At 40.1% G+C, this 22,677-nt stretch overlaps 1 protein-coding gene across 1 annotated transcript; it reads left to right on the top strand.

The window, feature by feature from the left end:
• The first annotated feature begins 9,660 nt into the window (after positions 1 to 9,660).
• pwwp2b (PWWP domain containing 2B) lies at positions 9,661 to 22,001 on the top strand. Its single transcript, XM_051652361.1, has 3 exons — positions 9,661 to 9,949; positions 13,231 to 14,878; positions 20,533 to 22,001. The coding sequence occupies exons 1-2, from the start codon at positions 9,810 to 9,812 to the stop codon at positions 14,876 to 14,878; spliced, it is 1,788 nt and encodes a 595-aa protein (XP_051508321.1). The 5' UTR covers positions 9,661 to 9,809; the 3' UTR covers positions 20,533 to 22,001.
• Positions 22,002 to 22,677: the final 676 nt, after the last annotated feature.

Genomic DNA, 22,677 nt, shown 5'->3' with positions numbered 1-22,677 from the left:
TGAGAACAATGTTCCCCAAAGACATATTGGAAGGATTTTGGGCATTTCACCCTCTACAGTGCACAATATAGTTATACGATTCAAGGAATCTGGTCAAATCTCAGTGCGTAAAGGGCAAGACGAAAACCACTTCTGAATGCACATGATCTCTGATTCCTCAGACATCTCTGTCTTAACAAAACATCATTCATCTGTAATGGATATCATGAACATGGGCTTGGGATTACTTTAGTAAACCTTTGTTAGTCAACACCACTCACTGCTGCATCCACAGATGCAAGTTAAGACTTTACTATGTAAAGGAGAAGCCATACATCAACACTGTCCAGAAGCGTTGCCGACTGCTCTGGGCTTGGTCTTATCTTAGATAGAAAGTAGATCAATGGAACCTTGTTTTTTGCTTTGATGAGTCCACATTTCAAAAAGTTTATGAAAAACACAGCTGTCGTGTTACCAAGGCCAAAGAGGAAAAGGGCCATCCAAGCTGTTATTGTGTCAGTGCCCATGGCATGGGTACCTCGAACATCTGTGAGGGCACCATTAATGCAGAAAGATATGTACACATTTAATAAAACCATTCAGATGGGCCTGGATAGCTCAGTGAGTATTAATGCTGACTATCACCCCTGGAGTCACGAATTTGAATCCAGGTCGTGCTGAGTGACTCCAGCCAGGTCTCCTAAGCAACCAAATTGGCCCGGTTGCTAGGGAGGGTAGAGTCACATGGGGTAACCTCCTCGTGGTCATGATTAGTGGTTCTCGCTCTCAATGGGGCGTGTGGTAAGTTGTGCGTGGATCGCGGAGAGTAGCATGAGCCTCCACATGCTGTGAGTCTCCGTGGTGTCATGCACAACGAGTCACGTGATAAGATTGACGGTCTCAGAAGTGGAGGCAACTGAGACTTTTCCTCCACCACCCGGATTGAGGTGAGTAACCGCGTCACCACGAGGACCTACTAAATAATGGGAACTGGGCATTCCAAATTGGGAGCAAAGGGGATAATAAAAATAAATAAATAAATAAAACCATTCAGACGCCATCTTTTCCATCTAGCCAATCTAACAGGTTTACCAAGAACTAAAATAGTCTAACAAAAAATAAACCAAACACAAAATACAAAGGACTACCCTCTCTCCCTTACTGTCATTAAACAGGAGAAAATAGTATATAATTCCAAGAAAAGTGGCACCCTATCCAATACAGGTTCCGTGGTCCTTTACTCTATATTTACACAATTTACAATTTACAGAGACACATATACCAAACATAAATGGGGAAAACAACAATACAAGTAAATAATATAATAGAGACACCAAAGATCAAAATTACTTCACTAAGTAATTTAGCTACAAAGTTTTCACTAGATGACAAACACAGAATAATATATATATATCACTCTCTAGACAGTGCAAACCAGATTAGCCACCTAGAAACAGTGCATAATCTGAAATATTTCTTATTCATTTTACATCTTTTTTTTATCTTTTTTTTTTTTTATGATCAATATTTTATTGAGTTTGAAAAAGAGCATATAGATCTCAAATCATATGAACTATATACAGAAAGGTTCATTTGACATCTTTTGTTTGTTTAAAAAAAATTAAATAAATCCTAAAACTTGATTTCCATGTTTGAATGAAAAAAGAAAAGAAAAATCCCAGATTTTCAAGATATTCTCAGACTTTAAGACTTCACAGTATGTGTGCATTTCTGTGTGTGTGTGTACCAGAGGCTGAAGAGTTATGAGGTAAAGTTATGTTGAACTATCTGTTTGTGAATGAGCATACTGAGCTAACATTTACAGTTTCCTTCGTTGTGTCCCAGGAACAAAGATCTAACGAGAGGCAAAACATCAGACATTCAGAGCTGGAGCAGTGCAGAGGAGAGGAAACACACTGCCATAAAAGAACTGAAGGAGAAACAGCGTGTATTTGAACAAAGACAGAAGTAAGTTCATAGCTTCTCTCTTTTACGGATTTGGAGTGAAAAGCGAGTAGAAGTGAGTGCTGCTGCTATCTGTGAGTGCTGTAACTGAGACCGGTGAGCTGATTGCGGTATGGCGGCAGGGGGGTTCAGAGCGCTAATATGTGTGTGATTGTACTGTGAGATCCAGAGGGAGTGAATATGATCCTCTCAGAGAGCACACTGCTGTGTGAAATCTGATAAAAGACAGAAATGAATCTTACAAGTGTGCTTATCGGTGTATTTAAGGAGTATGTAGTAATCAATTGTAATGTTACGTTCTAAATTTTAAAGAAATAGTTCAGCCAAAAAGGAAGATTCTGTCACCAAATGACTTTCTGTCTTCGGTGAAACACAAAAGGAGACGTTTGGCAGAATATTCACGCTACTGTTTTCCATACAATATAACCCTAACCTTAAATATATCATTTAAGTTTAATAAAGTTGTTCATATGACTTACGTTATGCACTACAATCCAAGTTTTTTGAAGTCATGCAATAGCTTTGTGAGAGGAATAGACCCAAATTTAAGTTGTTCTTCACCACTGTAGCTATGAATTCTCATTTGCACTTCTGCATATTCAAACATGAACGGTTATGGGATGATGAAAATGAAAATGAATGGCGTTTGGTGTCACTGACATCAAACATGACATGACAGTCTTGACACACCATATGTGAGCGTACACAAACATGTGTAACAGTGGCCAGCTGATAGATAGTTGTGCAATGTGTATAAACCTCACTCTCCTGACCTCAAGAGGTGCAATAGCGGCTGACGCTAGAGGCTTTAGCCTCTTTGTTAGCGCACCCGCCTCCCATGCTGGAGACGCCGATTCGAGTCCCGTACGGAGTGGGTAGAACAGGAGTGTCACAATGGTGCCATGACCCGGATGGGAGTGAGGTTTAGGAGGGTGAGTAACGGTGGCCAGCTGATAGATAGCTGTGCAATGTGTATAAACCTCACTCTCCTGACTTCAAGAGGTGCACTAGCAACTGACGCTAGAGGCTGTAGCCTTTAGCCTCCTTGTTAGCGCACCCACCTCCCATGCCGGAGAGGCCGGTTCGAGTTCCATACGGAGCAGGTAGAACAGGAGTGTCACAATGGTGCCGTGACTCGGATGGGAGTTAGGTTTAGGGGGGTGAGTGTAATGGTAGCCAGCTGATAGATAGCTGTGCAATGTGTATAAACCTCACTCTCCTGACCTCAAGAGGTGCACTAGCGACTGACACTAGAGGCTGTAGCCTTTAGCCTCTTTGTTAGCGCACCTGCCTCCCATGCCGGAGAGAGGCCGGTTCGAGTCCCGTATGGAGCGGGTAGAACAGGAGCGTCATAATGGTGCCGTGACCCGGATGGGAGTGAGGTTTAGGAGGGTGAGTGTAACGGTGGCCAGCTGATAGATAGCTGTGCAATGTGTATAAACCTCACTCTCCTGACCTCAAGAGGTGCACTAGCGACTGACGCTAGAGGCTGTAGCCTTTAGCCTCCTTGTTAGCGCACCTGCCTCCCATGCTGGAGACGCCGGTTTGAGTCCCGTACGGAGCGGGTAGAACAGGAGCATCACACGCTTTGAGAACTAATGCAGAAGGGAAGATTTTCAGCGAATAACAACGTAAATTTAATTTTATTCCTCACACATTCGAGGGTTATCGAATGACTTCAGAGGACTTTGAATATAACACACAAGTCATATGAATTACTTTTATGGGGTTTTTTTTTTTCTTAGCTTGACTGCCCCTGGTCACTAAATGCTTTCATTGTACAGTATGAAGAAGAGCAGATTGCAGATTCTTCAAAATATCTCCTTTTGTTCCAGAAAGTAAGTCATATTCCTATTTTATTCCTGTACTTGATTAAGCACACCCTGTTGGCATGTTTATGTGTACTTTAGAGCTCAGGAGCTGCTGTGGGAGCACAGAAACCAGGCCAGAGTCTCACAGCAGCCGCGGCGGTGCAGGAAAGTACTGGAACATCCACAGAGGAGACGAGAGAGAGAGACGAGGTACAGCACAATAAGCATCTCCAGTCATTAGTATCCCTCTCTGCACAGCCCAGAAGATAGATTTAATGATGTGGACTGTAGTATTACCACATAAAGTAATCAGTTTTTAATCATGTTTGTTTTAGAATCCTATTTACTAAATGGAATTCATGAACACTTCATTAGTACACTCAAAATGCATTTACAGTTATATGAGGCTTTGGCTGTAGTGCTCAAGTGTTTCTGGGTGGCTTTATTTGTATTTAGACCCTAACAAACATCTTGTCGCCGTGTTTTAAAACTCAGACCAGGTTCTCCTCCTCTGAGAAACCAGCAACACCAGCTAGTAAAGGCTCTGTCTGTGTCCACGACTCCAGTATGCAACAGCAGTCAGACCCTCACAACTCTCTGACCGAATGGTGAAGGAACACACAGTACAAAAACTGAGTACTTGGCTCTAATCACCATATCTTAGAGCCAATAAAGCATGAAGATATGCTTCACTGGGATTTGAATTGCTCATTTCCACAGTTCACTGGTATTTTTTCAGGATGTGAAGACTTTCCCCTCTGGTGTTGAGTGTTTTTCTGAAGTTGGCAGTGCTGGTGAAGATCTGACCTGCACAACAAACATCTCTCACCTTAGCAATTATTCACAGATTCCAGGCAAATAAGGGAGGCCAGCTAAATTTAGCTGTGAAAGAAGAACGTTTTGTGTCTTTGCTTGTGCATATAATGCAGGTGATGCTCTGTATTAATGATATGTGTTTTTATAGTGACATCTTGTGGTTAGTTGTGCACATTACACTCAGTGAACATGTCCACTAGTTTCAGTCAAACCCATTAATAAAGGGACAGTTCACCCAAAAATATAAATTCTCTCATCATTTATTCACCCTCATGCCATCCCAGATGTGTGTGACTTTCTTTCTTCAGCAGAACACAAATTAAGATTTTCAGAAGAATATTTGAGCTCTGTAGGTCCGTACAATGCAAGTGAATGGTGACCAGAACTTTGAAGCTCCAAAAAGCACATAAAGGCAGCATAAAAGTACTCCATATGACTCCAGTGGTTTAATCCATGTCTTCAGAAGTGATATGATAGGTGTGGGTGAGAAACAGATCAATATTTAAGTACATTTTTACTTTAAATTCTCCTCCCTGCTCAGTCAGGCTGCACTTTAACTTTCACCTCCACATTGTGTTTTTGGTGATTCACATTCTTCATGCATACGCCCCCTAATGGGCAGGGAGAAGAAAGGACTTAAATATCGATCTTTTTCTCATCCACACCTATCATATCACTTCTGAAGACATGGATTAAACCACTGGAGTCATATGGATTACATTTATGCTCCCTTTGTGTGCTTTTTGGAGCTTCAAAGTTCACTTGTATCGTATGGACCTACAGAGCTGAAAATTCTTCTAAAAATCTTCATTTATGTTCTGCAGCAGAAAGAAAGTCATACACATCTGGGATGACATGAGGGTGAGTAAATGATGAGAATATTTACATTTTTGGGTGAACTGTCCCTTTAAAGAAAAGAGGCGTGTCAACCAAAATGAGTTAATGCTATTGTAAGTGTTATTACCTTTCTTTATTCTAAATATAATTATTTATTTTATATATGTTTTTTCTTCTTCTTTTAATTTTGGGGTGAAATGTGACCAGGACATGATATTTGACAGGTTTCATGAGATTCACCCTTTATGTTTAGTGGAACACTGTCTAATATTTTCACTGTACTATCCGAGTATGATGTAATATTTGTTTGGTGTGAACTGTACAAAGACTTTCACTCACTGTTCCTCCTGTGTTTGTGGTTTATCGACAATAAATATTTGATTTGATTTTTATATATATATATATATATAAAAATGCATCCCTCACATAACTAGCATGGCCAGTCTACTGTGCTGAAAAATAGACTTACAGGACTGTTAATGGGGCGCCCCAAGCTTGAGACTATTTCCAGCCAATGGTGTTGCTATATATAAAATAAGATATACTGTATAAACTCAGGCTATGTTGAATCTAATAAGGTTAGCTCACCAGCAGGAAACTCAAGATGTAGGACTGCCTTTACAACACAGCTGGGAAGCGGCGGGGAACCGAGGAACGTTTCTTGATCAGAACCGGTTCCATATTTTTAAAAAAATATCAGAATCGATTCACTCAAATAAAATATTTAAGCCTATTTTTAAGATTGATGTATTTACATTTCATAACAAAATGCCACCAAATTGAATTGTGTAATGTTTGATCAAGTTTAATCAAACTTAAAATATTTAGTTTTATATTTATTTATTTATTTATTTTATTAAAGATTACTTTTTTTAAGTGTTGATTTTCATGACTTCTGCTTTCGTTAAAGGGATAATTCACCCAAAAATGAACATTCTGTCATCATTTACTCACCCTCATGTCATCCCAGATGTGTATGACTTTCTTTCTTCAGCAGAACACAAATGAAGATTTTTAGAAGAATATTTCAGCTCTGTAGGTCCATACAATGCAAGTGAATGGTGACCAGAACTTTGAAGCTCCAAAAAGCACATAATGTCATTGTCTTCGAGATACAATCACTTTGGGTGAGAAACAGATCAGTATTTAAGACCTTTTCACTATAATTGTTTACTTCAGGTCGCTCTCCAATGCGAAACCAATGAAGCTTGTAAACAGCGTTCTCTTGTAAACAAATCGAGCTGCACTTCCGGTTGTATCGCGTCAGTTTTTGCATGTCGTACTGTATGTGTTTTTGCCCCTTTAAAGTGCTGATCACCATCCACTTGTATTATATGGACCAACAGAGCTGAGATATTCATCTAAAAATCTTAATTTGTGTTCTGATGAAGAAAGAAAGTCATACACATCTGGGACAGCATGAGGGTGAGTAAATGATGAGAGAAGTTTCATTTTTGGGTGAACTATCCCTTTAACAAATGTTCAATGACTCTAATGAGCCAGTTCTTTTGAATCCACAGCAGTACAAACAGCTCTCCTCAAAAGTACAAAAAGAATAGTTAATGTAATCGTTAAGGAATTGCTGGTGTGTGGTAGCTGTGTTTGTCAAATGATGTGATAGACAGCTGACCTTTACAACCTCAGGACAGAATGTGAGCTGATGGGGCAGATGATGGAGGAAGGTCTCAGTGTGTCCTGGAGCAGAGGAGAAACAAATGCAGCAAGTGGACCTGTTTCATTTGTGACATTCTTTGAGTCACATGTCTCAAATATGTTTCAACATATAACAGCACATATAAAGAGATTTATCATTTTTACAGAAGTGCTTCAAAACCTCGGCTGAACTCATTCTGCAAATATGAGCTCAGGTTTTTGAAATGGTCTGACAGCTCCTGATAGGCTTTAAACAAAACTCTTTAATAAACACTTTTCTCAGTTTGAACGGCAGGTGGCGCTACACTCATCCTCATCATTCATCATTATTGTTTATTTCCACATGAATCAGTCAGCCATTTTACAGGCCTAGTGTCTCAGTGTTTTGGGGAAATTATGAAATAATGCCTGCATTCTGGAACTCTGTGTACTATTGAACAAAAGAGTGTCAATAACTGCTATGTTTAGCTGATAATTGTTGCATTGTTTTCAGTGTAAAGGTGTAATGTAAGCTGCTGATTGATTACTTTGTTTCGTCACAGAGAGAATTTGATCAAGTATTAATAAATCTGAATAATCTGATTTTACCAATCCTCGTTGTGTGAAAATGTATTGGTTCTATCATAAACATGCACTACGCTACATTAAAAACCACAATCATTTGCCAGAGTCTTCTATACATTAGGCTACATGTGTCACCAGAAATATATATATATATACACTGATCAGGCACAACATTAAAAGCACCTGCCTAATAACGTGTAGGTCCCCATCGTGCCACCAAAACAGCGCCAACCCGCATCTCAGAATAGCATTCAGAGATGATATTCTTCTCAGCACAATTGTACAGAGGGGTTATCTGAGTTACCGTAGACTTTATCAGTTCAAACAAGTCTGGCCATTCTCTGTTGATCTCTCTCATCAACAAGGTGTTTCCATCCACAGAACTGCCGCTCACTGGATGTTTTTTTGTTTCTGGCACCATTCGGAGTAAATTCTAGAGACTGTTGTGTGTGAAAATCCCAGAAATACTCAAAACAATTATCTTATCAGCCAATTGTGTGGCAGCAGTGCAGTGCATAAAATCATGCATATATGGGTCAGGAGCTATAGTTAATGTTCACATCAACCATCAGAATGGGGAAAAAATGTGATCTCAGTGATTTGGACCATGGCATGATTGTTGGTGCCAGACGGGCTGGTCTTTACACACAGTTTTTTCCATCAGGCTGTCCATCTCATGAACAGTTCAAACTGCCCCATTGAGCAATAACTATGTGCAATACACAGCTTAGTCTATTTATATTTATCCAACACATCCAACCTCTTCTGCCATTACATGCCCTTGCACTGTATATATAACAGATATGTATTTGTACATACGTGTATATATGTATATATATATATATATATATATATGCAGGGTTGGGGAGTAACGAAATACATGTAACAGGATTACATATTTAAAATACAAAATATAAGTAACTGTATTCCACTACAGTTACAATTTAAATCATTGGTAATTAGAATACAGTTACATTCAAAAAGTATTTAGATTACTGAAGAGATTACTTTGCATTGCCATTTGTTTCATTTAATATTTAGTCCTTTCAGATGGAAAACATTTATACATATAAATGATGCGATCCAAAGTGCATTTGAACAGCGGTGAAACACTTTCTTATGATGTGTTACATTCATACGAGCAGACAGAGAAGTAAGTTTGAAGTAAGTTTGGAGCAGAAGAAATAGAAATAAACCTTGTGTAAATTGTCAGCTTTACGCTAAGCTAAAATGCTATTTCTAGCCATTTTACATGCACATGTTACCAGACACGATCATATTTATTTATCAAGAAAATTCACGTTGGATCATAATTTCTTTTTTCTAGTAAGACCTTTGATATTAGAGCAAAAATCATATTCTTGATAATAATTCTTGTATTGTTTTCCTGTAAAAATATCTAAAAATCCTTAAAATAAGATCAATTTGATTGATCTTGTTTTAGAAACAACACTGCAGAAGATATTTCTGTTTTTCAGAGAATGTATTTTTAACGTGTATTTTGTCTTACTGTACTGACAGAGTTTTTATAGTCAAAACAAGTGAAAATATCTACCAGTGCTGAAGAAGTAATCCAAAGTATTTAGATTACATTACTGACCTTGAGTAATCTAACGGAATACATTACAAGTTACATTTTACAGCATGTATTCTGTCATCTGTAGTGGAATACATTTCAAAAGTAACCCTCACAACCCTGTATATATATATATATATATATTGTCTTATTGTGTATTTCTATATATACTTATATTTTCTATTCACTTTTTTATTTTTATTCTATTTATTATTATCTCTGTCTTGTTGTATTGTTTGTGCACTGGAAGCTTCTTTCACCAAGACAAATTCCTTGTATGTGTGTAAGCATATTTGGCAATAAAGCTCATTCTGATTATATGTATATGAAAATAGATGAGTGGTTATGTGCATGCTGTTAATATGGAGTATATAGATATATTGTTGCTTCTCTAACAAGCACAGAGGGTTTTTCTCGCCTGTCGGTGGTGATGTCACTGCGGACGGATCCTGTGTAATCGCGTCGGTGGAGTTGATGGCGTCATTCCGCGTCCTGCCGGAGCCTCCCGAGCGCGCTGAAGGAACGGAGGAGCAGCGAAGGCCGACGCGAGCGTGCCACCGGCGGCCGGGATTGAGCGACGCCAAGCCGGACACCCGAGTTAGGAAAACATGGAGGCTGTAGCGGAGGAGCTGCAGGCCGGCTCCCGGATCCCGGTGACCGTCGATCAGATCGTGAACGACACGTTGGTGGTGACGCTCACGTACAGAGAGAGAAACTACACGGGCATCTTACTGGACTGCGACAGAAAGTGAGTCGAATTTCTTTGTGTTTTAGGGGGAAAAGCACATTTGTGATGTTCGGCCTAACAGCAGGCCATATGTAGACAGGCCTTTAAATGAGACAATGAGAAGCACACAAACCATCAACATCAAACACTAGAAACGCGTTTGTGCGATTAAATCAAGACTTCTGAGTCAGACTGAGGGATGTTAACACATATATCACAGTAGATCTTTAATGAGAGGTCTGTATAACCTGCTGAAGATGTTTGTGCTCTGTGTGCATTTCTATAGAGATGAAACATTGATGTGTTTTCATGCGCTGATACAATGTATCATCGTGCATTACTGAAGCACATGTTACAATGTTTCAGATCTGTCACTTTGAATTAAATGATCATCATTATGAAAGTCAGGGCCAGGGGGCATTGTTGTGGCTTTCTGGATATAAATTGAGTTTAAATGTCAAATATTTCTTGTTGAAAATACACATGTTAATTAATTAAAAAAGTTATTTTTTTGTTTATGGGAAAATTGGCTGGATAACACTTTAAAATAAGGTTTTCTTAAAAGATTACAAGAAGGCCTTTGAATGGTAACCTTGTCCCCCCATAGCTGAGCCACCCACTGACCCATGACATACATGTAATTTTCAGGTTTGTGTCCTGGTTTAGACTGATGTAATTCTTTGTGGCAGATACAGTTTCACTCAGCTATCATTTCATTAAACATCTAGACTATTACATCAGTTTATTCTGTGTATGAATATGAATATTTACCTAAATACCATTGTATCAGTGTCTATTAAATGGATGCGCTTGTCACAGTGAGGTGTTTTATAGAGCAAGTGGATCAGAATATTATGTCACTTTTACTTCGTAGAGCTCCCTGTAAAGTACTTATGAAAAAAAAGAGTGGTTGAACCATGGAAAGATAAATTATTTATAGTTTTTCTGTACATGAGAGAAAAAGGGAAATTTGTAGTTTGTCCATTTTTGTTTCTAGTTAACTTTTGGCCAGATTCTTAATGGCTGATCTGAATGACTTCAGTGCTTTTTTTCCCCATCCCACTGTTCCTGTTAAGTCATTATGTGTCACGTACTGCTCTGAATATTTCTGAGTATGCATTGTAGAGCACAAACTGTGTGTCACAGCAGGTCATTCACTCTGTCCTTGAATATAAAGAGGCTTGGGCTATGTTCCAAAAGCATAATAACATACTAATCTTACTAGTTCTCTAGTATTTTAATATGTATATGCATGCATAGAATACCCAGATTACCTGCTGCATTTGCTGAAATGTTCAGTATACAACAGAGAGCACACAACATGGAATAATGTATCCCACAATGCAGTGTGCTTGACTTGACCTTTCCCGTGATTTCCAGTATGATGAATGAAACAGACATACCGGTAGTATCAACCGTCTTTTTTTCACTCATTTATTTGATCAGTGTCAAAAGTTAAGACATTTTCATTCAGACTTGTATTAAAAGAGGCAAAATAACTGTTTTATTTCCAAGGTAATAACTGGATGCCACTTTTGTTACATAATGAGGTCATGTGACAACAATGTAGCATGTACTATTTGAAGCCTTTATTGTTTCATAATGAATACTTTAAAAAAGAAAATAGTATCCAGTAAGTTGTAAGCTAGTATTCCATTCCAAAGATAGCCTTGAAGTGTTAAATTACCTGCAGTAAAAATCACTTTTTTAAATTAGAATAGATCCAGTCATTCATCATCATCAGTCATTAACATTTCTGCTATTATAAATATGCTAATTATGCAATGAAATGTTGTTCAAGCCTACATAGCTTTAGATTTTAGGATAGCAATACTAGGCTGTGCTGCAGGCCTGTAGTTATTATTGCATTGAGTACTGTATCTTCAGGGGTGGGCGTTTTATTTTTCATCAGACTTGATTGTTGTTTATTGCCCGAGGGCTCTCTGTACCCACAGGATTCCCTTCTATGGTTTAATTGGTAATCTGATTTCAGGGCTGATGTGAAAACAAGCAAATCTCTTGGCCCTCTCCCCGTGTCCCAGTAGGTTATGGGATTGTTTTTGTTCACTGAGATGGTGGGGGGGACTTTGGGTTCCGGCTGCCCTGTTCGTCTCTTTGTCTGTCGTTTCAAACCACACACAGTCATAGAGTTCGCTGCATTGGCTCAGGCTGCCTCTTTCATGGACACCTGGTCACCATCGTGTCCCTGCACACCTTAAGGCTTCTCTGTAATATAGGAACAGGCTAATTTATTTCTAAAGCATAAACCTTTGAGCTCGACTTATTATTCTGAGTGGGTCGTGGTCCATTTGCTCAAAGCTCCTCCATTGTTTCAACTGTTTTTAAATAACCAGGCGAATCTCTCTAAACAATAACATGCCATATTTGAACCCAAAACCAAAAGAAAGAAATAAGAAATTCTATTTTGTGTAAAGAAGATGAAGCCTGTTTTACAATGTTTGCATTGTGACATTATTTTCATAACAATTAAGCACATATCTCACCCCAATTCTCATAACTGTAATGCTAAGTAAAGTCTTATTCTCACTACTGTAATGTGGAATTACTCAGAATTTAGATATATTTTCATCCAGCCCTAGGAAACAATAATTATATATTCTTTAAATTGTTATGTATACATCATGAACTACCATTAGTTTTTGCTGGTTTTAATATCATAACTCTATTACTGTACTGTGAATTGGGAATTGCCATTGAGAATAATTTCTCAAAGTAGAACATCCAGACACATCCCTGCATTAAGAATTTTGTAAGAAATGTGCTTCATTAATTGCCATTAAAATAATGTCACAATGCAAAAAATCTTTATGGTCCTAAAATATAAATATAATATTCTTTATGCAAAATACAATTTATTTCTTTGTTTTTGAGATGTGAAATGTACTTGTTTTCGTGCAATTCCTCATACCATAAGGTTAGAAAAACAAACAGGTGTGGTTAAGTGTTGCATGATTTGACTGGTTCACAAACTTGATTTGCTGGTGAAGAGTCTGCTTGCCATTAGAAATTATTAATCCGATATTTCAGTTCCTGTGAGTTCAAATGCCTTTCTTGAATTTTGTAAAACAGTTTTAAAAACAAAAATATTTCAATGATTATCAACACCCGTGCTAGTTCAGTCAGAGTAACAGAACATCAGGAAGCTATTGTGCCGATTGTGTTGGTGTAAGGAAGTGGCACACTTATGGGTAATTAACCTCCATTACTCTAATTATTTGTCACTGTGAAAGTGTTTTGTCCATTATTGGCCCTTATGTTTCCCACTTGGCTCTGTTCTGTAGGACTGGGCTGTTTTGCCTCCCAGATGTTGTTGGAAAGTCAGATGAGAGCCTGATATTGAGACCAGACTGTGAAGTCTCAAGTGAAGAGTCTTCCTTGAAACCCCCTAGTCAACCTACACCGCGACCAAAAGATGAGAACACAGAGCCCGAGACGTCTCCTCCTTGCCCTGTACCCATCCCAGTGCAACCGGGCCAGCCTGCGTACCCTCCGTACTTTGAGGGTGCCCCTTTTCCTCAACCCATGTGGGTCCGGCACACCTACAACCAATGGGTTCCTCAACCGCCACCTCGTCCAATCAAGAGAAAAAAGAGGCGAGGTCGAGAGCCGGGAAGGATGACCATGAGCACGATCAGACTGCGACCTCGGCAGGTGTTGTGCGAGAAATGTAAGAACACGCTAAACAGTGACGAAGACAGCAAAGATGGGCCGATGGTGCCCAGGACATCCCGGAAGGAGAATGCACCTCAAGCAGACGAGGACACTAAAGCCATCCCTAGCAAGAGTCTGAGAAAAGACGATGGGGACAACACTAAAGAGGCCAAAAAGAGAGAGGACTCAACAGTCTACGACAGCAAACGGTTTCGAAAGGACAAGAAGGAAGATGAGAAGTATCCTGGAGGTGACATCATTCCTCACAGTCCTGTCATTAAGATCTCCTACAGCACTCCACAAGGTAAAGGTGAAGTGATGAAGATCCCCTCAAGAGTACACGGTTCTGTCAAACCCTTCTGCCCGAAGCAGTTATTGCAGAATGGACACAGAGAACGAGGCGCTTCCAAGGAAGCCCCAAAAGAGGTGACACCCTCCATGGAAGCCATCAGAACTGGCCTTACCATTTCCATTCCCAAACTCAAGCTCCCAAAGCTAAGCGGTCCAGATGCCCCATCGCCAAAGATACGTGTAAGATCGAGGGGTGACGGAGCGGAGCAAGTGTCTGTGTACGAGGCAGAGCTAGTGGATGGTGCTCGTAGAAAACATCCCAGAGATCCCAACTCTCAGTCTGAGGATGGTGGAGAGAAGAACTCGCTACAACTTTGGTCCGGCAACTGTGGAGAGGAAGTTGAACGTCACGGTGACCTGACATTACTTATTAATTTCCGAAAGAGGAAAGCTGACTCGTCAAGCCTTTCTGTGTGCAGTAGTGACAGTCTGGATGAGTCAAAGTCCTTCAGTTCAGACGGCACGTCTCCAGAACTGTCCGATCTTGCACCGGGTGACGACCTCTCCGTATCGTCCTCCTCTCAAGGGGAGAGTAAGACTGTTCCACCTCTAACTGTTCGACTGCACACTCGCAGCATGAGTAAATGTGTGACCGAGGACGGTCACGCGGTGACTGTTGGTGATGTAGTTTGGGGTAAGATTCATGGCTTCCCTTGGTGGCCCGCACGGGTACTCAGTATAAGCGGTACTCGTAGAGAAGAAGGTGAGGTTGACGCACCTTGGCCCGAAGCGAAAGTGTCCTGGTTCGGCTCGCCCACCACCTCCGAACTCTCAGTTGCCAAACTGTCACCTTTCCGTGAGTTCTTCAGGTCACGTTTCAACCGCAAAAAGAAAGGGATGTACCGGCGTGCCATAATGGAGGCGGCCAAGGCCGTGGGACACATGAGTGCAGAAATCACATCTCTACTTGCTCACTGTGAAACTTAGGTGAGTTTCTTTCTTTTCGTTACACCGCAACTTCCTGTTTTATGCTTGTTCTCTCTCTCTGTCTTACAAGAGTAGTTCACCCAAAAATAAAAATAAGTTACTCGCCTTCATGTCAGCCAAAGTAGTTGGCTGAAGGCCAAACTGTATTTCGGTTTTCCGCGTGCCATTATATCAGTGCGCAGTGCGTCGTAAATTTCGTCTGCAGTACAGTACATGCGGGCTGTTCCTGTATCTCATAGTTTTTCTAGACGCGCGTACAGTCCACATATTTGTGCATGGCCAGCGTATGCGCCTGGTGTTGACTGTACTAAAGAGTGTCACAAAGCAGTCGTAGTGGGCATACGTCGAACACGTCCTTATGGGTTCGCGGTCTAAAGCGTCAATGACATAATGCTAATTTTTTTCCCAGATCTATGAAATTATTTGAAAATATATTACAAAAGTAATTCACACAATAGAATTACTTGAATAAACCTCTTCTGTGATGTACATGTTTTCAGTGACTGAGATCAAGAGTCATTTTGATATTTTTCTTTCGATAAGTGTCATGTGGTATAACCTGTCTGGAGACACTGAAAAAAATTATAGTCTCATTAAAAGTGAAATTCTTGAAAATGTTGGCACGAGAATAATCTCTTTTATTATTATTTATTTTAAAAAGAAGTGAAACCATTTTGTTTTAAAATGATTAGGCCTAATATTTTAAAGATTGTTGTCCCCCCAAATCAAAGTCAGGTGGTGTTGTCATGTGACCAAAAAAATTATAATAAAAAAATAGAAGACAGACCCACAAGACTGTTTGTGAAGTTTAAAAAAAAAAAAAAAGTAAAAAATGATTCTGTCATATCATTAAATATTAGACATTTTGATATCATGATATTTGTAAAAATGTTTACAAAATGTTTTCAAATTAATTATTAATTTGCATACACATGTATGCAAGGAAAGTATTTTAATACCTGTTATACCTCATGACATTTTTAAAGTCATTTATTTATTTTGTAAAAATCAAAACCAAACAAACATTGTTGTGAAACAAACATAGGCTCAAGAGATCACATTTCAAAGGGCTTTGAATAATGCATGTGAGTCAGATATTTAATAGTGCTTTTTTTGGGGTCTGGGTAGCTCAGAGATTAAAGACGCTGTCTACCACCACTGGGGTTGCGAGTTTGAATCCTGGGCGTGCTGAGTGACTCCAGCCAGGTCTTCTAAGCAACCAAATTGGCCCGGTTGCTAGGGAGGGTAGAGTCACATGGAGTAACCTCCTCGTGGTCACTATAATGTGGTTCTCGTTCTTGGTGGGGCGTGTGGTGAGTTGTGCATTGATGCTGCCGTGAATAGCGTGAATAGCATGTCTCCATGGTAACGCGTTCAACAAGCAACGTGATAAGATGTGCAGATTGGTGGTCTCAGACCGTTGGGAATTGGGCATTCCAAATTGGAGAGACAAAATAGTCCTTTTTTGAGCTTCATTGCCCCTGGTCACTGAATGTTTTCATTTTTGGATCAGTGATTACTTGGAACTCAACACACATTTGATTGATAGCTGTTGACTTGCTTATTTAGTTGAGCATTGCCCCATAGAAATGTTTTTAACTTCTCATTTAGTTCCCATGTCCTCAGTTTCTATGGAGGTTGCCTAGTGTCTTAATGTTTATAGAGGATAACATGCCGTCTTAGTTCAATATTGGCTCAAGTTTACAAGCCGCTCCCACTGCAGGTGTTTGTACTGAATCTCCTACAGCCATTTTTAGTCCCATTAAAAACTGTGCTTTTCGTACTGTAACTGCATGTCTTTGGGCCGTAAAACACCAAAACAGACGAAACTTTACAACTGATGTCACTGATGACATTGAATATGAATTGTATCAGTTAAATGCCTATACATGATGAGAAACAGTTCATTGCTAATCAGTCACAGGCTCTGTTCCAAAACCTAGTGAGCTGTCTACTGCCTACATAGGCAGTGGCAGGTAACTTCATCACCCTTACTAGCAAGTTTGGCGGGTGGCCGCAGCCGAAGCAAATTTAATTGAATTCATCTCGTGTTCAGCTCCTTATAAGCACTAAATATGCCTCTCTTATCTGACACATGCATCTGTGCAGGGCGAATGAAGTGTGCTTTCACGCGAACCACGCGTGATGATACACCTCATCATCCAAACTAAAATGTTTTTACTGCAGTGACACTAACTGGTAACTGCTATGCATATTAAAGTAAGGCGAATGTGTAAGAGTTAATTTGTATTAATAATAATTATTCTGTTATCATTCACTCACCCTTATCTTCATCCAAACCCTTAGGACTTTCTTTCTTCCATGAATGGAAGATTCATGTATTTTTCCATTTATAGAAAAAGGTACAATGAAAGTGAATTTTGACTGATTTTAATCTACCTAACATCTACTTTTGTTCTCCATGGAATAACTGTGAAAGTTGTTGTTAAAGGTTTCTAAATGTGTTTAGGCTATTAGTATTTTCATGGCAAATATTATATTTTTTAGAAAGACTATCTACATTACACCGTGTCCAGATGCGACGCTGTGACATGTTAATCTGAGTTTTTGTCCAACCAGCCGCGACACATGATGAGTGACAGGGCTTTCTATTTTTGAAATGGTTTCTATTTCAGCGACGGCGTGCCGGCCAGCGCAGTCACCAAATGGGCCTAAATATTCTTACTGCAGTATATTAAAGTTGGCATCTCACTAGCCGAATTGATTTTGGCCAAGGGTGTCACACACCGACCGAATGTTGTGCTTGAGGTCTCGCTTTCTTCAGCCGGAGCTCTTTCACACTCACGCGCACACACACACAAACATGCACGCACACGCAAACGCGCTCACACGCAAACACGCGCTCACACACAAACACTCGCACACGCACGCACACAAACACGCACGCACACACACACACACACACACTAACACACACGCACACAAACTCAGGCATGCACCCGCGCACACACACACACACAAACACTAACACACACATACACACAAACACTCACACACACAATCACACATGCACACAAACACGCATGCACACACACACACACACACACACACACACACACACATGTTGGTGCAGCTATCATTATGAGGACTCTCCATAGACATAATGATTTTTATACTGTACAAACTATAGATTCTATCCCCTAACCCTACCCCCACCCCTAAACACACACACACACACATACACACACAATCACACATGCACACAAACACTCACACACACACAATCACACATGCACACAAACACGCATGCACACACACACACACACACACACACACACACACACACATGTTGGTGCAGCTATCATTATGAGGACTCTCCATAGACATAATGATTTTTATACTGTATGAACTATAGATTCTATCCTAACCTAACCCTACCCCAAACACACACACACACACACACACACACACATGTTGGTGCAGCTATCATTATGAGGATTCTCCATAGACATAATGATTTTTATACTGTATGAACTATAGATTCTATCCCCTAACCCTAACCCTACCCCTAAACCTAACCCTCACAAAAAACTTTCTGCATTTTTACATTTTCAATAAAACATCATTTAATATGTTATTTCCCTTGTGGGGACTGCTGGCTGGTCCTCACAACGTAGGTGATCTCAGGTTTTACTATCCTTGTGGGGACATTTGGTCCCTACAATGGAGGTTAAACCTGTACACACTCACACACACACAAACACACACACCCAGGTTCAGGTTCAGAATGGTATAGGGGAGACATACCGGCTCATTTTGACTTTCTCTTCACTTCCCTGTTACGTGGAGTTTGTAAAATAATACCAGGAGTACCACGTGAACATAAACAATTGTAACAGACTGAATAAAGATGTGATTCATAAAGTAACTTTGCCCTGTGTTTGTGTGTGATTGTGTATTTGTCCCCTCGGGTTTGCCGTAGAAAGCGAATGCCAATACGGCGCTTCAGTGAGCAAATGAGTTGCGTTCAATAAACAGACTGTTTCATCTGTAATTGTTCTGTTTTCTACATTTTATTGTCAATTATCCTAATTTTAGTGTATTAAAATCGTGGTGGCACATCTCACCTGATGTGGACAGACCGATTGAGTGTCGCTGGAATCTTATCGTGTCGCATCTGGTTAGGACAAGGTGTAAGCCTAAGTACAGTAATGTGGAGCCATCCATGATCTGACGTGGTAATGGCCTTATCATTGCAAATGCCACAGTTAAAAAATGAAAGAACAATGGTAAACTTTCATGAAGGCAAGTACAATTTAGAATGGTAAAGGGGGTTACAATCTGGACTTCCATGGACAAATTATTGACAGTTCTTCCTCCTGTTCTATCTTACTCCTGATGTAAATGGTCATGTTTGCCTTCAGATATTCTAAAAGTGACTTTAATCATCAGGCCTGTGTCCTGCTGAACTCATCATTCTTGTTCATATACACCGATCAGCCACAACATTAAAAGCACCTGCCTAATATTGTGTAGGTCCCCCTCGTGCCGCCAAAACAGCGCCAACCCTCATCTCAGAACAGCATTCAGAGATGATATTCTTCTCAGCACAATTATACAGAGTGGTTATCTGAGTTACCGTAGACTTTATCAGTTCAAACCAGTCTGGCCATTCTCTGTTGACCTCTCTCATCAACAAGGTGTTTCCATCCACAGAACTGCCGCTCACTGGATGTTTTTTGTTTCTGGCACCATTCGGAGTAAATTCTAGAGACTGATGCGTGTGAAAATCCCAGAAATACTCAAACCAGCCCATCTGACACCAACAATCATGCATGTGATTATCTAATCAGCCAATCGTCTTTAAAGTTGTAAAAGTTATTGTTGAAAATCAGTTCCTCTATGGAAAAAAATGTTATGGGATTTTTACTTCCGGAACCAGACAGTTGCGCTCTACTGAACCCGGAATATTCCTTTAAAGTGGTTAGACCTGCTTGTAGCTGGTTTGTTTGCTGATCCAGGATGTTCGATCATCTTAGACCAGGGATGCACGGTTTACCGGTACTAACAAAGTGTCGAGATGCCTGAAAAATGTAAACGGTACGATATCATCTTGTTGCTAATTTCGGTACCACATTACAGTATGCTGTTATTAGCTAAATGATGTGAGATGTGACCATTTTGAGATGAAAATGGGGGTGTTGCGGCGAAGTTGTTGACCGGGTGCCGCAACCCCCTCCCCCACAAGATGCCGCCTCGGGCAACTGCCCATGTCGCCCATGTCGCCCATGCCTAAATCTGCCACTGCTTGTATTTGTGAGATCCGTTTTCTGTGTAATTTAATCAAAAATCTGAGGCTTTTTATTTGTTGATCATAGTATCGATTTGGATATCGAGGTACCAGGACTGGTATTGTACTGAAGCCAAAATATTGGTATCGGAACAACCCTAGCTTAGATCATCTAGAAAAAAATTACCAACTGCTGCCTTACAGTTCCGCCAAAACAAGGTGTCTTAGTAGACAGCATAATTTTGCATTCTACCTTTCAGAACAGCCCTAGCATCATCGGTGATGCCTTAAAATGCTGCCTGTTTAGATTTGGAATGGAGCCACAGTTTCAGAAGGTTTTAGTCTGTTTACTTTTCCACCTATTCATTTGGGTGTTTTTTTGTTTTGTTTTTTTTGTCTCTAGAGGAAGAAGGCGGCAGTTGACCGGCTGTCATTCATGGATCTGCGCTCCCAGGATGTGGCAGTCTCCCCGGATGGAGAATGCCCTCATTGGCCACGGATATCATGAGGGAAGGTCCGTTTTTCCCACACTTCCATTGGAAGAAAATGGCAAACTTGATAACGTGTGGACTGCGTTTGAGGGGCCACGACAAACACGCTGGAATATCTCAAAAAAAGAGGACTCTGAGTGAATAATTCCCCCTTTTCTTTGTTTGTCTCTCCATCTTTTGTTTGTTGTTTAGGACGTACATTATATTAGAACAAGTAGCTTGACACTAAATCCGAATGTATTTATTCACGAAACACTCGACAGGTGACTGGCCTCAAAATAACCCTGTAAGATCACACTGCTGCTGTTTCTTTAGAACAACTGTTTCTTCGCCTGTCCGTTTATGGTTGATGCCCGCCCCGTCACAGTGCCATCCTCATAGGATGCCCGAACGGAACGGAACGAACTGACGATTATCCGTATTATGATACTAAATGACAAGTCTTACTGTGTGTCTATTTCTTCAAATTATGAAAATGTGAAATTCCTTTTTTTTATCTTCTGCATCTAGAGATCATCGTGTAGCTCTTACAACATCTCTCACTAGTTGAAAACATTTCTCCAACCGGTGTGCAGAAATATATCTCCTGTCCTCATTGACTATAAGATGTTTTCTTTTGGATATGGTCATTAAGAGGCCTGCGATGTTTCAGTTGTATTTGCTTTAATTATTTAATGTCACGTTAAGAAAAGCACTTTATCCATATACCTTGGTGGCCTGCTGTGAACTCACAAGCGAACAAACACTAACTAGAGTTTGCAGACTCCCGGAGGAGCCGACCCATTGCTTCTGAAGTGATTTTTAATTTTCAATATACAGATTTTGATTTTTGAAGGATGCTTTCAGGAAGTTGTGCACACTGTATTATCATGTTTAGCCTGATTTATGTTAGTCACCATTACTTTAGAAATGTTTCCACTGGAGATATGAACAGAAATGTACGCTTCTATGCATCATCTGTTTTATTAAAGCATCAAAACTCCAGTTGATGGGATGAATTCAATCAATTGTTTGCTAAATGGGGTTTGCTAATATCTGTGTCTGCTTCAATACAGAACATTCTTTCCCACCTTCAGAACGTGAGCGTTTCAAGAGGTTTTGCTCAGGACTGGGGGAAGCGCAATCAACGCAGCTCAACACTAGAGCTGCACATCAATCACAGGTTTTGGTGCATTTCTGTACCACCTGGTGTATGATTATGGACTCTGCAGGCGTTTATATGTGCAGCCAGCCAATGCTCAACAAGGTGAATTTTTTATGTGCTGTAAATAGAATAAAATATGAAAGCAGTAACCTCTCTGGAATGTTCTTTTGCATGTGGGGGTGGCGACATGGTGCATTTTCAAAACACTGGTTGTGTAATCGTGAGGTAAATGAGCAGCCAACTCGCTGACCCCTCGTTCACATAAGCAGTGTGTTTTATTACTTATTATGCAAGTCAGTCGACTGCGTCTGGTGCCATTGGGGCTCAGACTTGATGCTTTTCAGAGCTGTTGCCTAAACAGATTTTGTGCCTTTTGTGTTGCATGTGAAAGTGTGTTGATAGCCACAACAGTCCATGACATGACATCTCAAAGGGTCTTATTTTTGGTCAAGGATCAAATGGGTCGTTTATGTTCACAGAGCAGTACAGTCCTGTCTGTGGACTAACATGATGCTCTTCACTGCTTGACTCCTGAACGAGAGAGCAAGCTAACTTTAAATACACTAAATAGGCCACTCTGAATATATCGTGGTGTTTCATAGAGCCCTTTTAAACATTGGCCTTGTGGTACATTTGATTTTGAGATTTGGTACATTTTCCCGGAAAAGTAAGACTGTGTTAAATATGTATTGCTGCTAAAAGGCCATTTTTTTCAAACGTTTAGGAGGACACTAGTATATAGATTTAGCTTTGAAGCTAATAGGCATTGACTAAAAGCCACAAAAGTCAATTTGTCTTTAACGTCTGTGGATTCACCATCTAAAATGGTTGCGTGAAAGAGAAATGCTTTTGCAAGGTTGATGATTTAGTGATCTGTTAAGCCATTTCTAAACTGCTATCTCTTCCTTGTAGC

This window comes from Myxocyprinus asiaticus, chromosome 23 (genome assembly GCF_019703515.2).
Source record: "Myxocyprinus asiaticus isolate MX2 ecotype Aquarium Trade chromosome 23, UBuf_Myxa_2, whole genome shotgun sequence".
Lineage (NCBI taxonomy): Eukaryota > Metazoa > Chordata > Actinopteri > Cypriniformes > Catostomidae > Myxocyprinus > Myxocyprinus asiaticus.
This window is presented reverse-complemented; position numbering and strand designations above follow the sequence as displayed.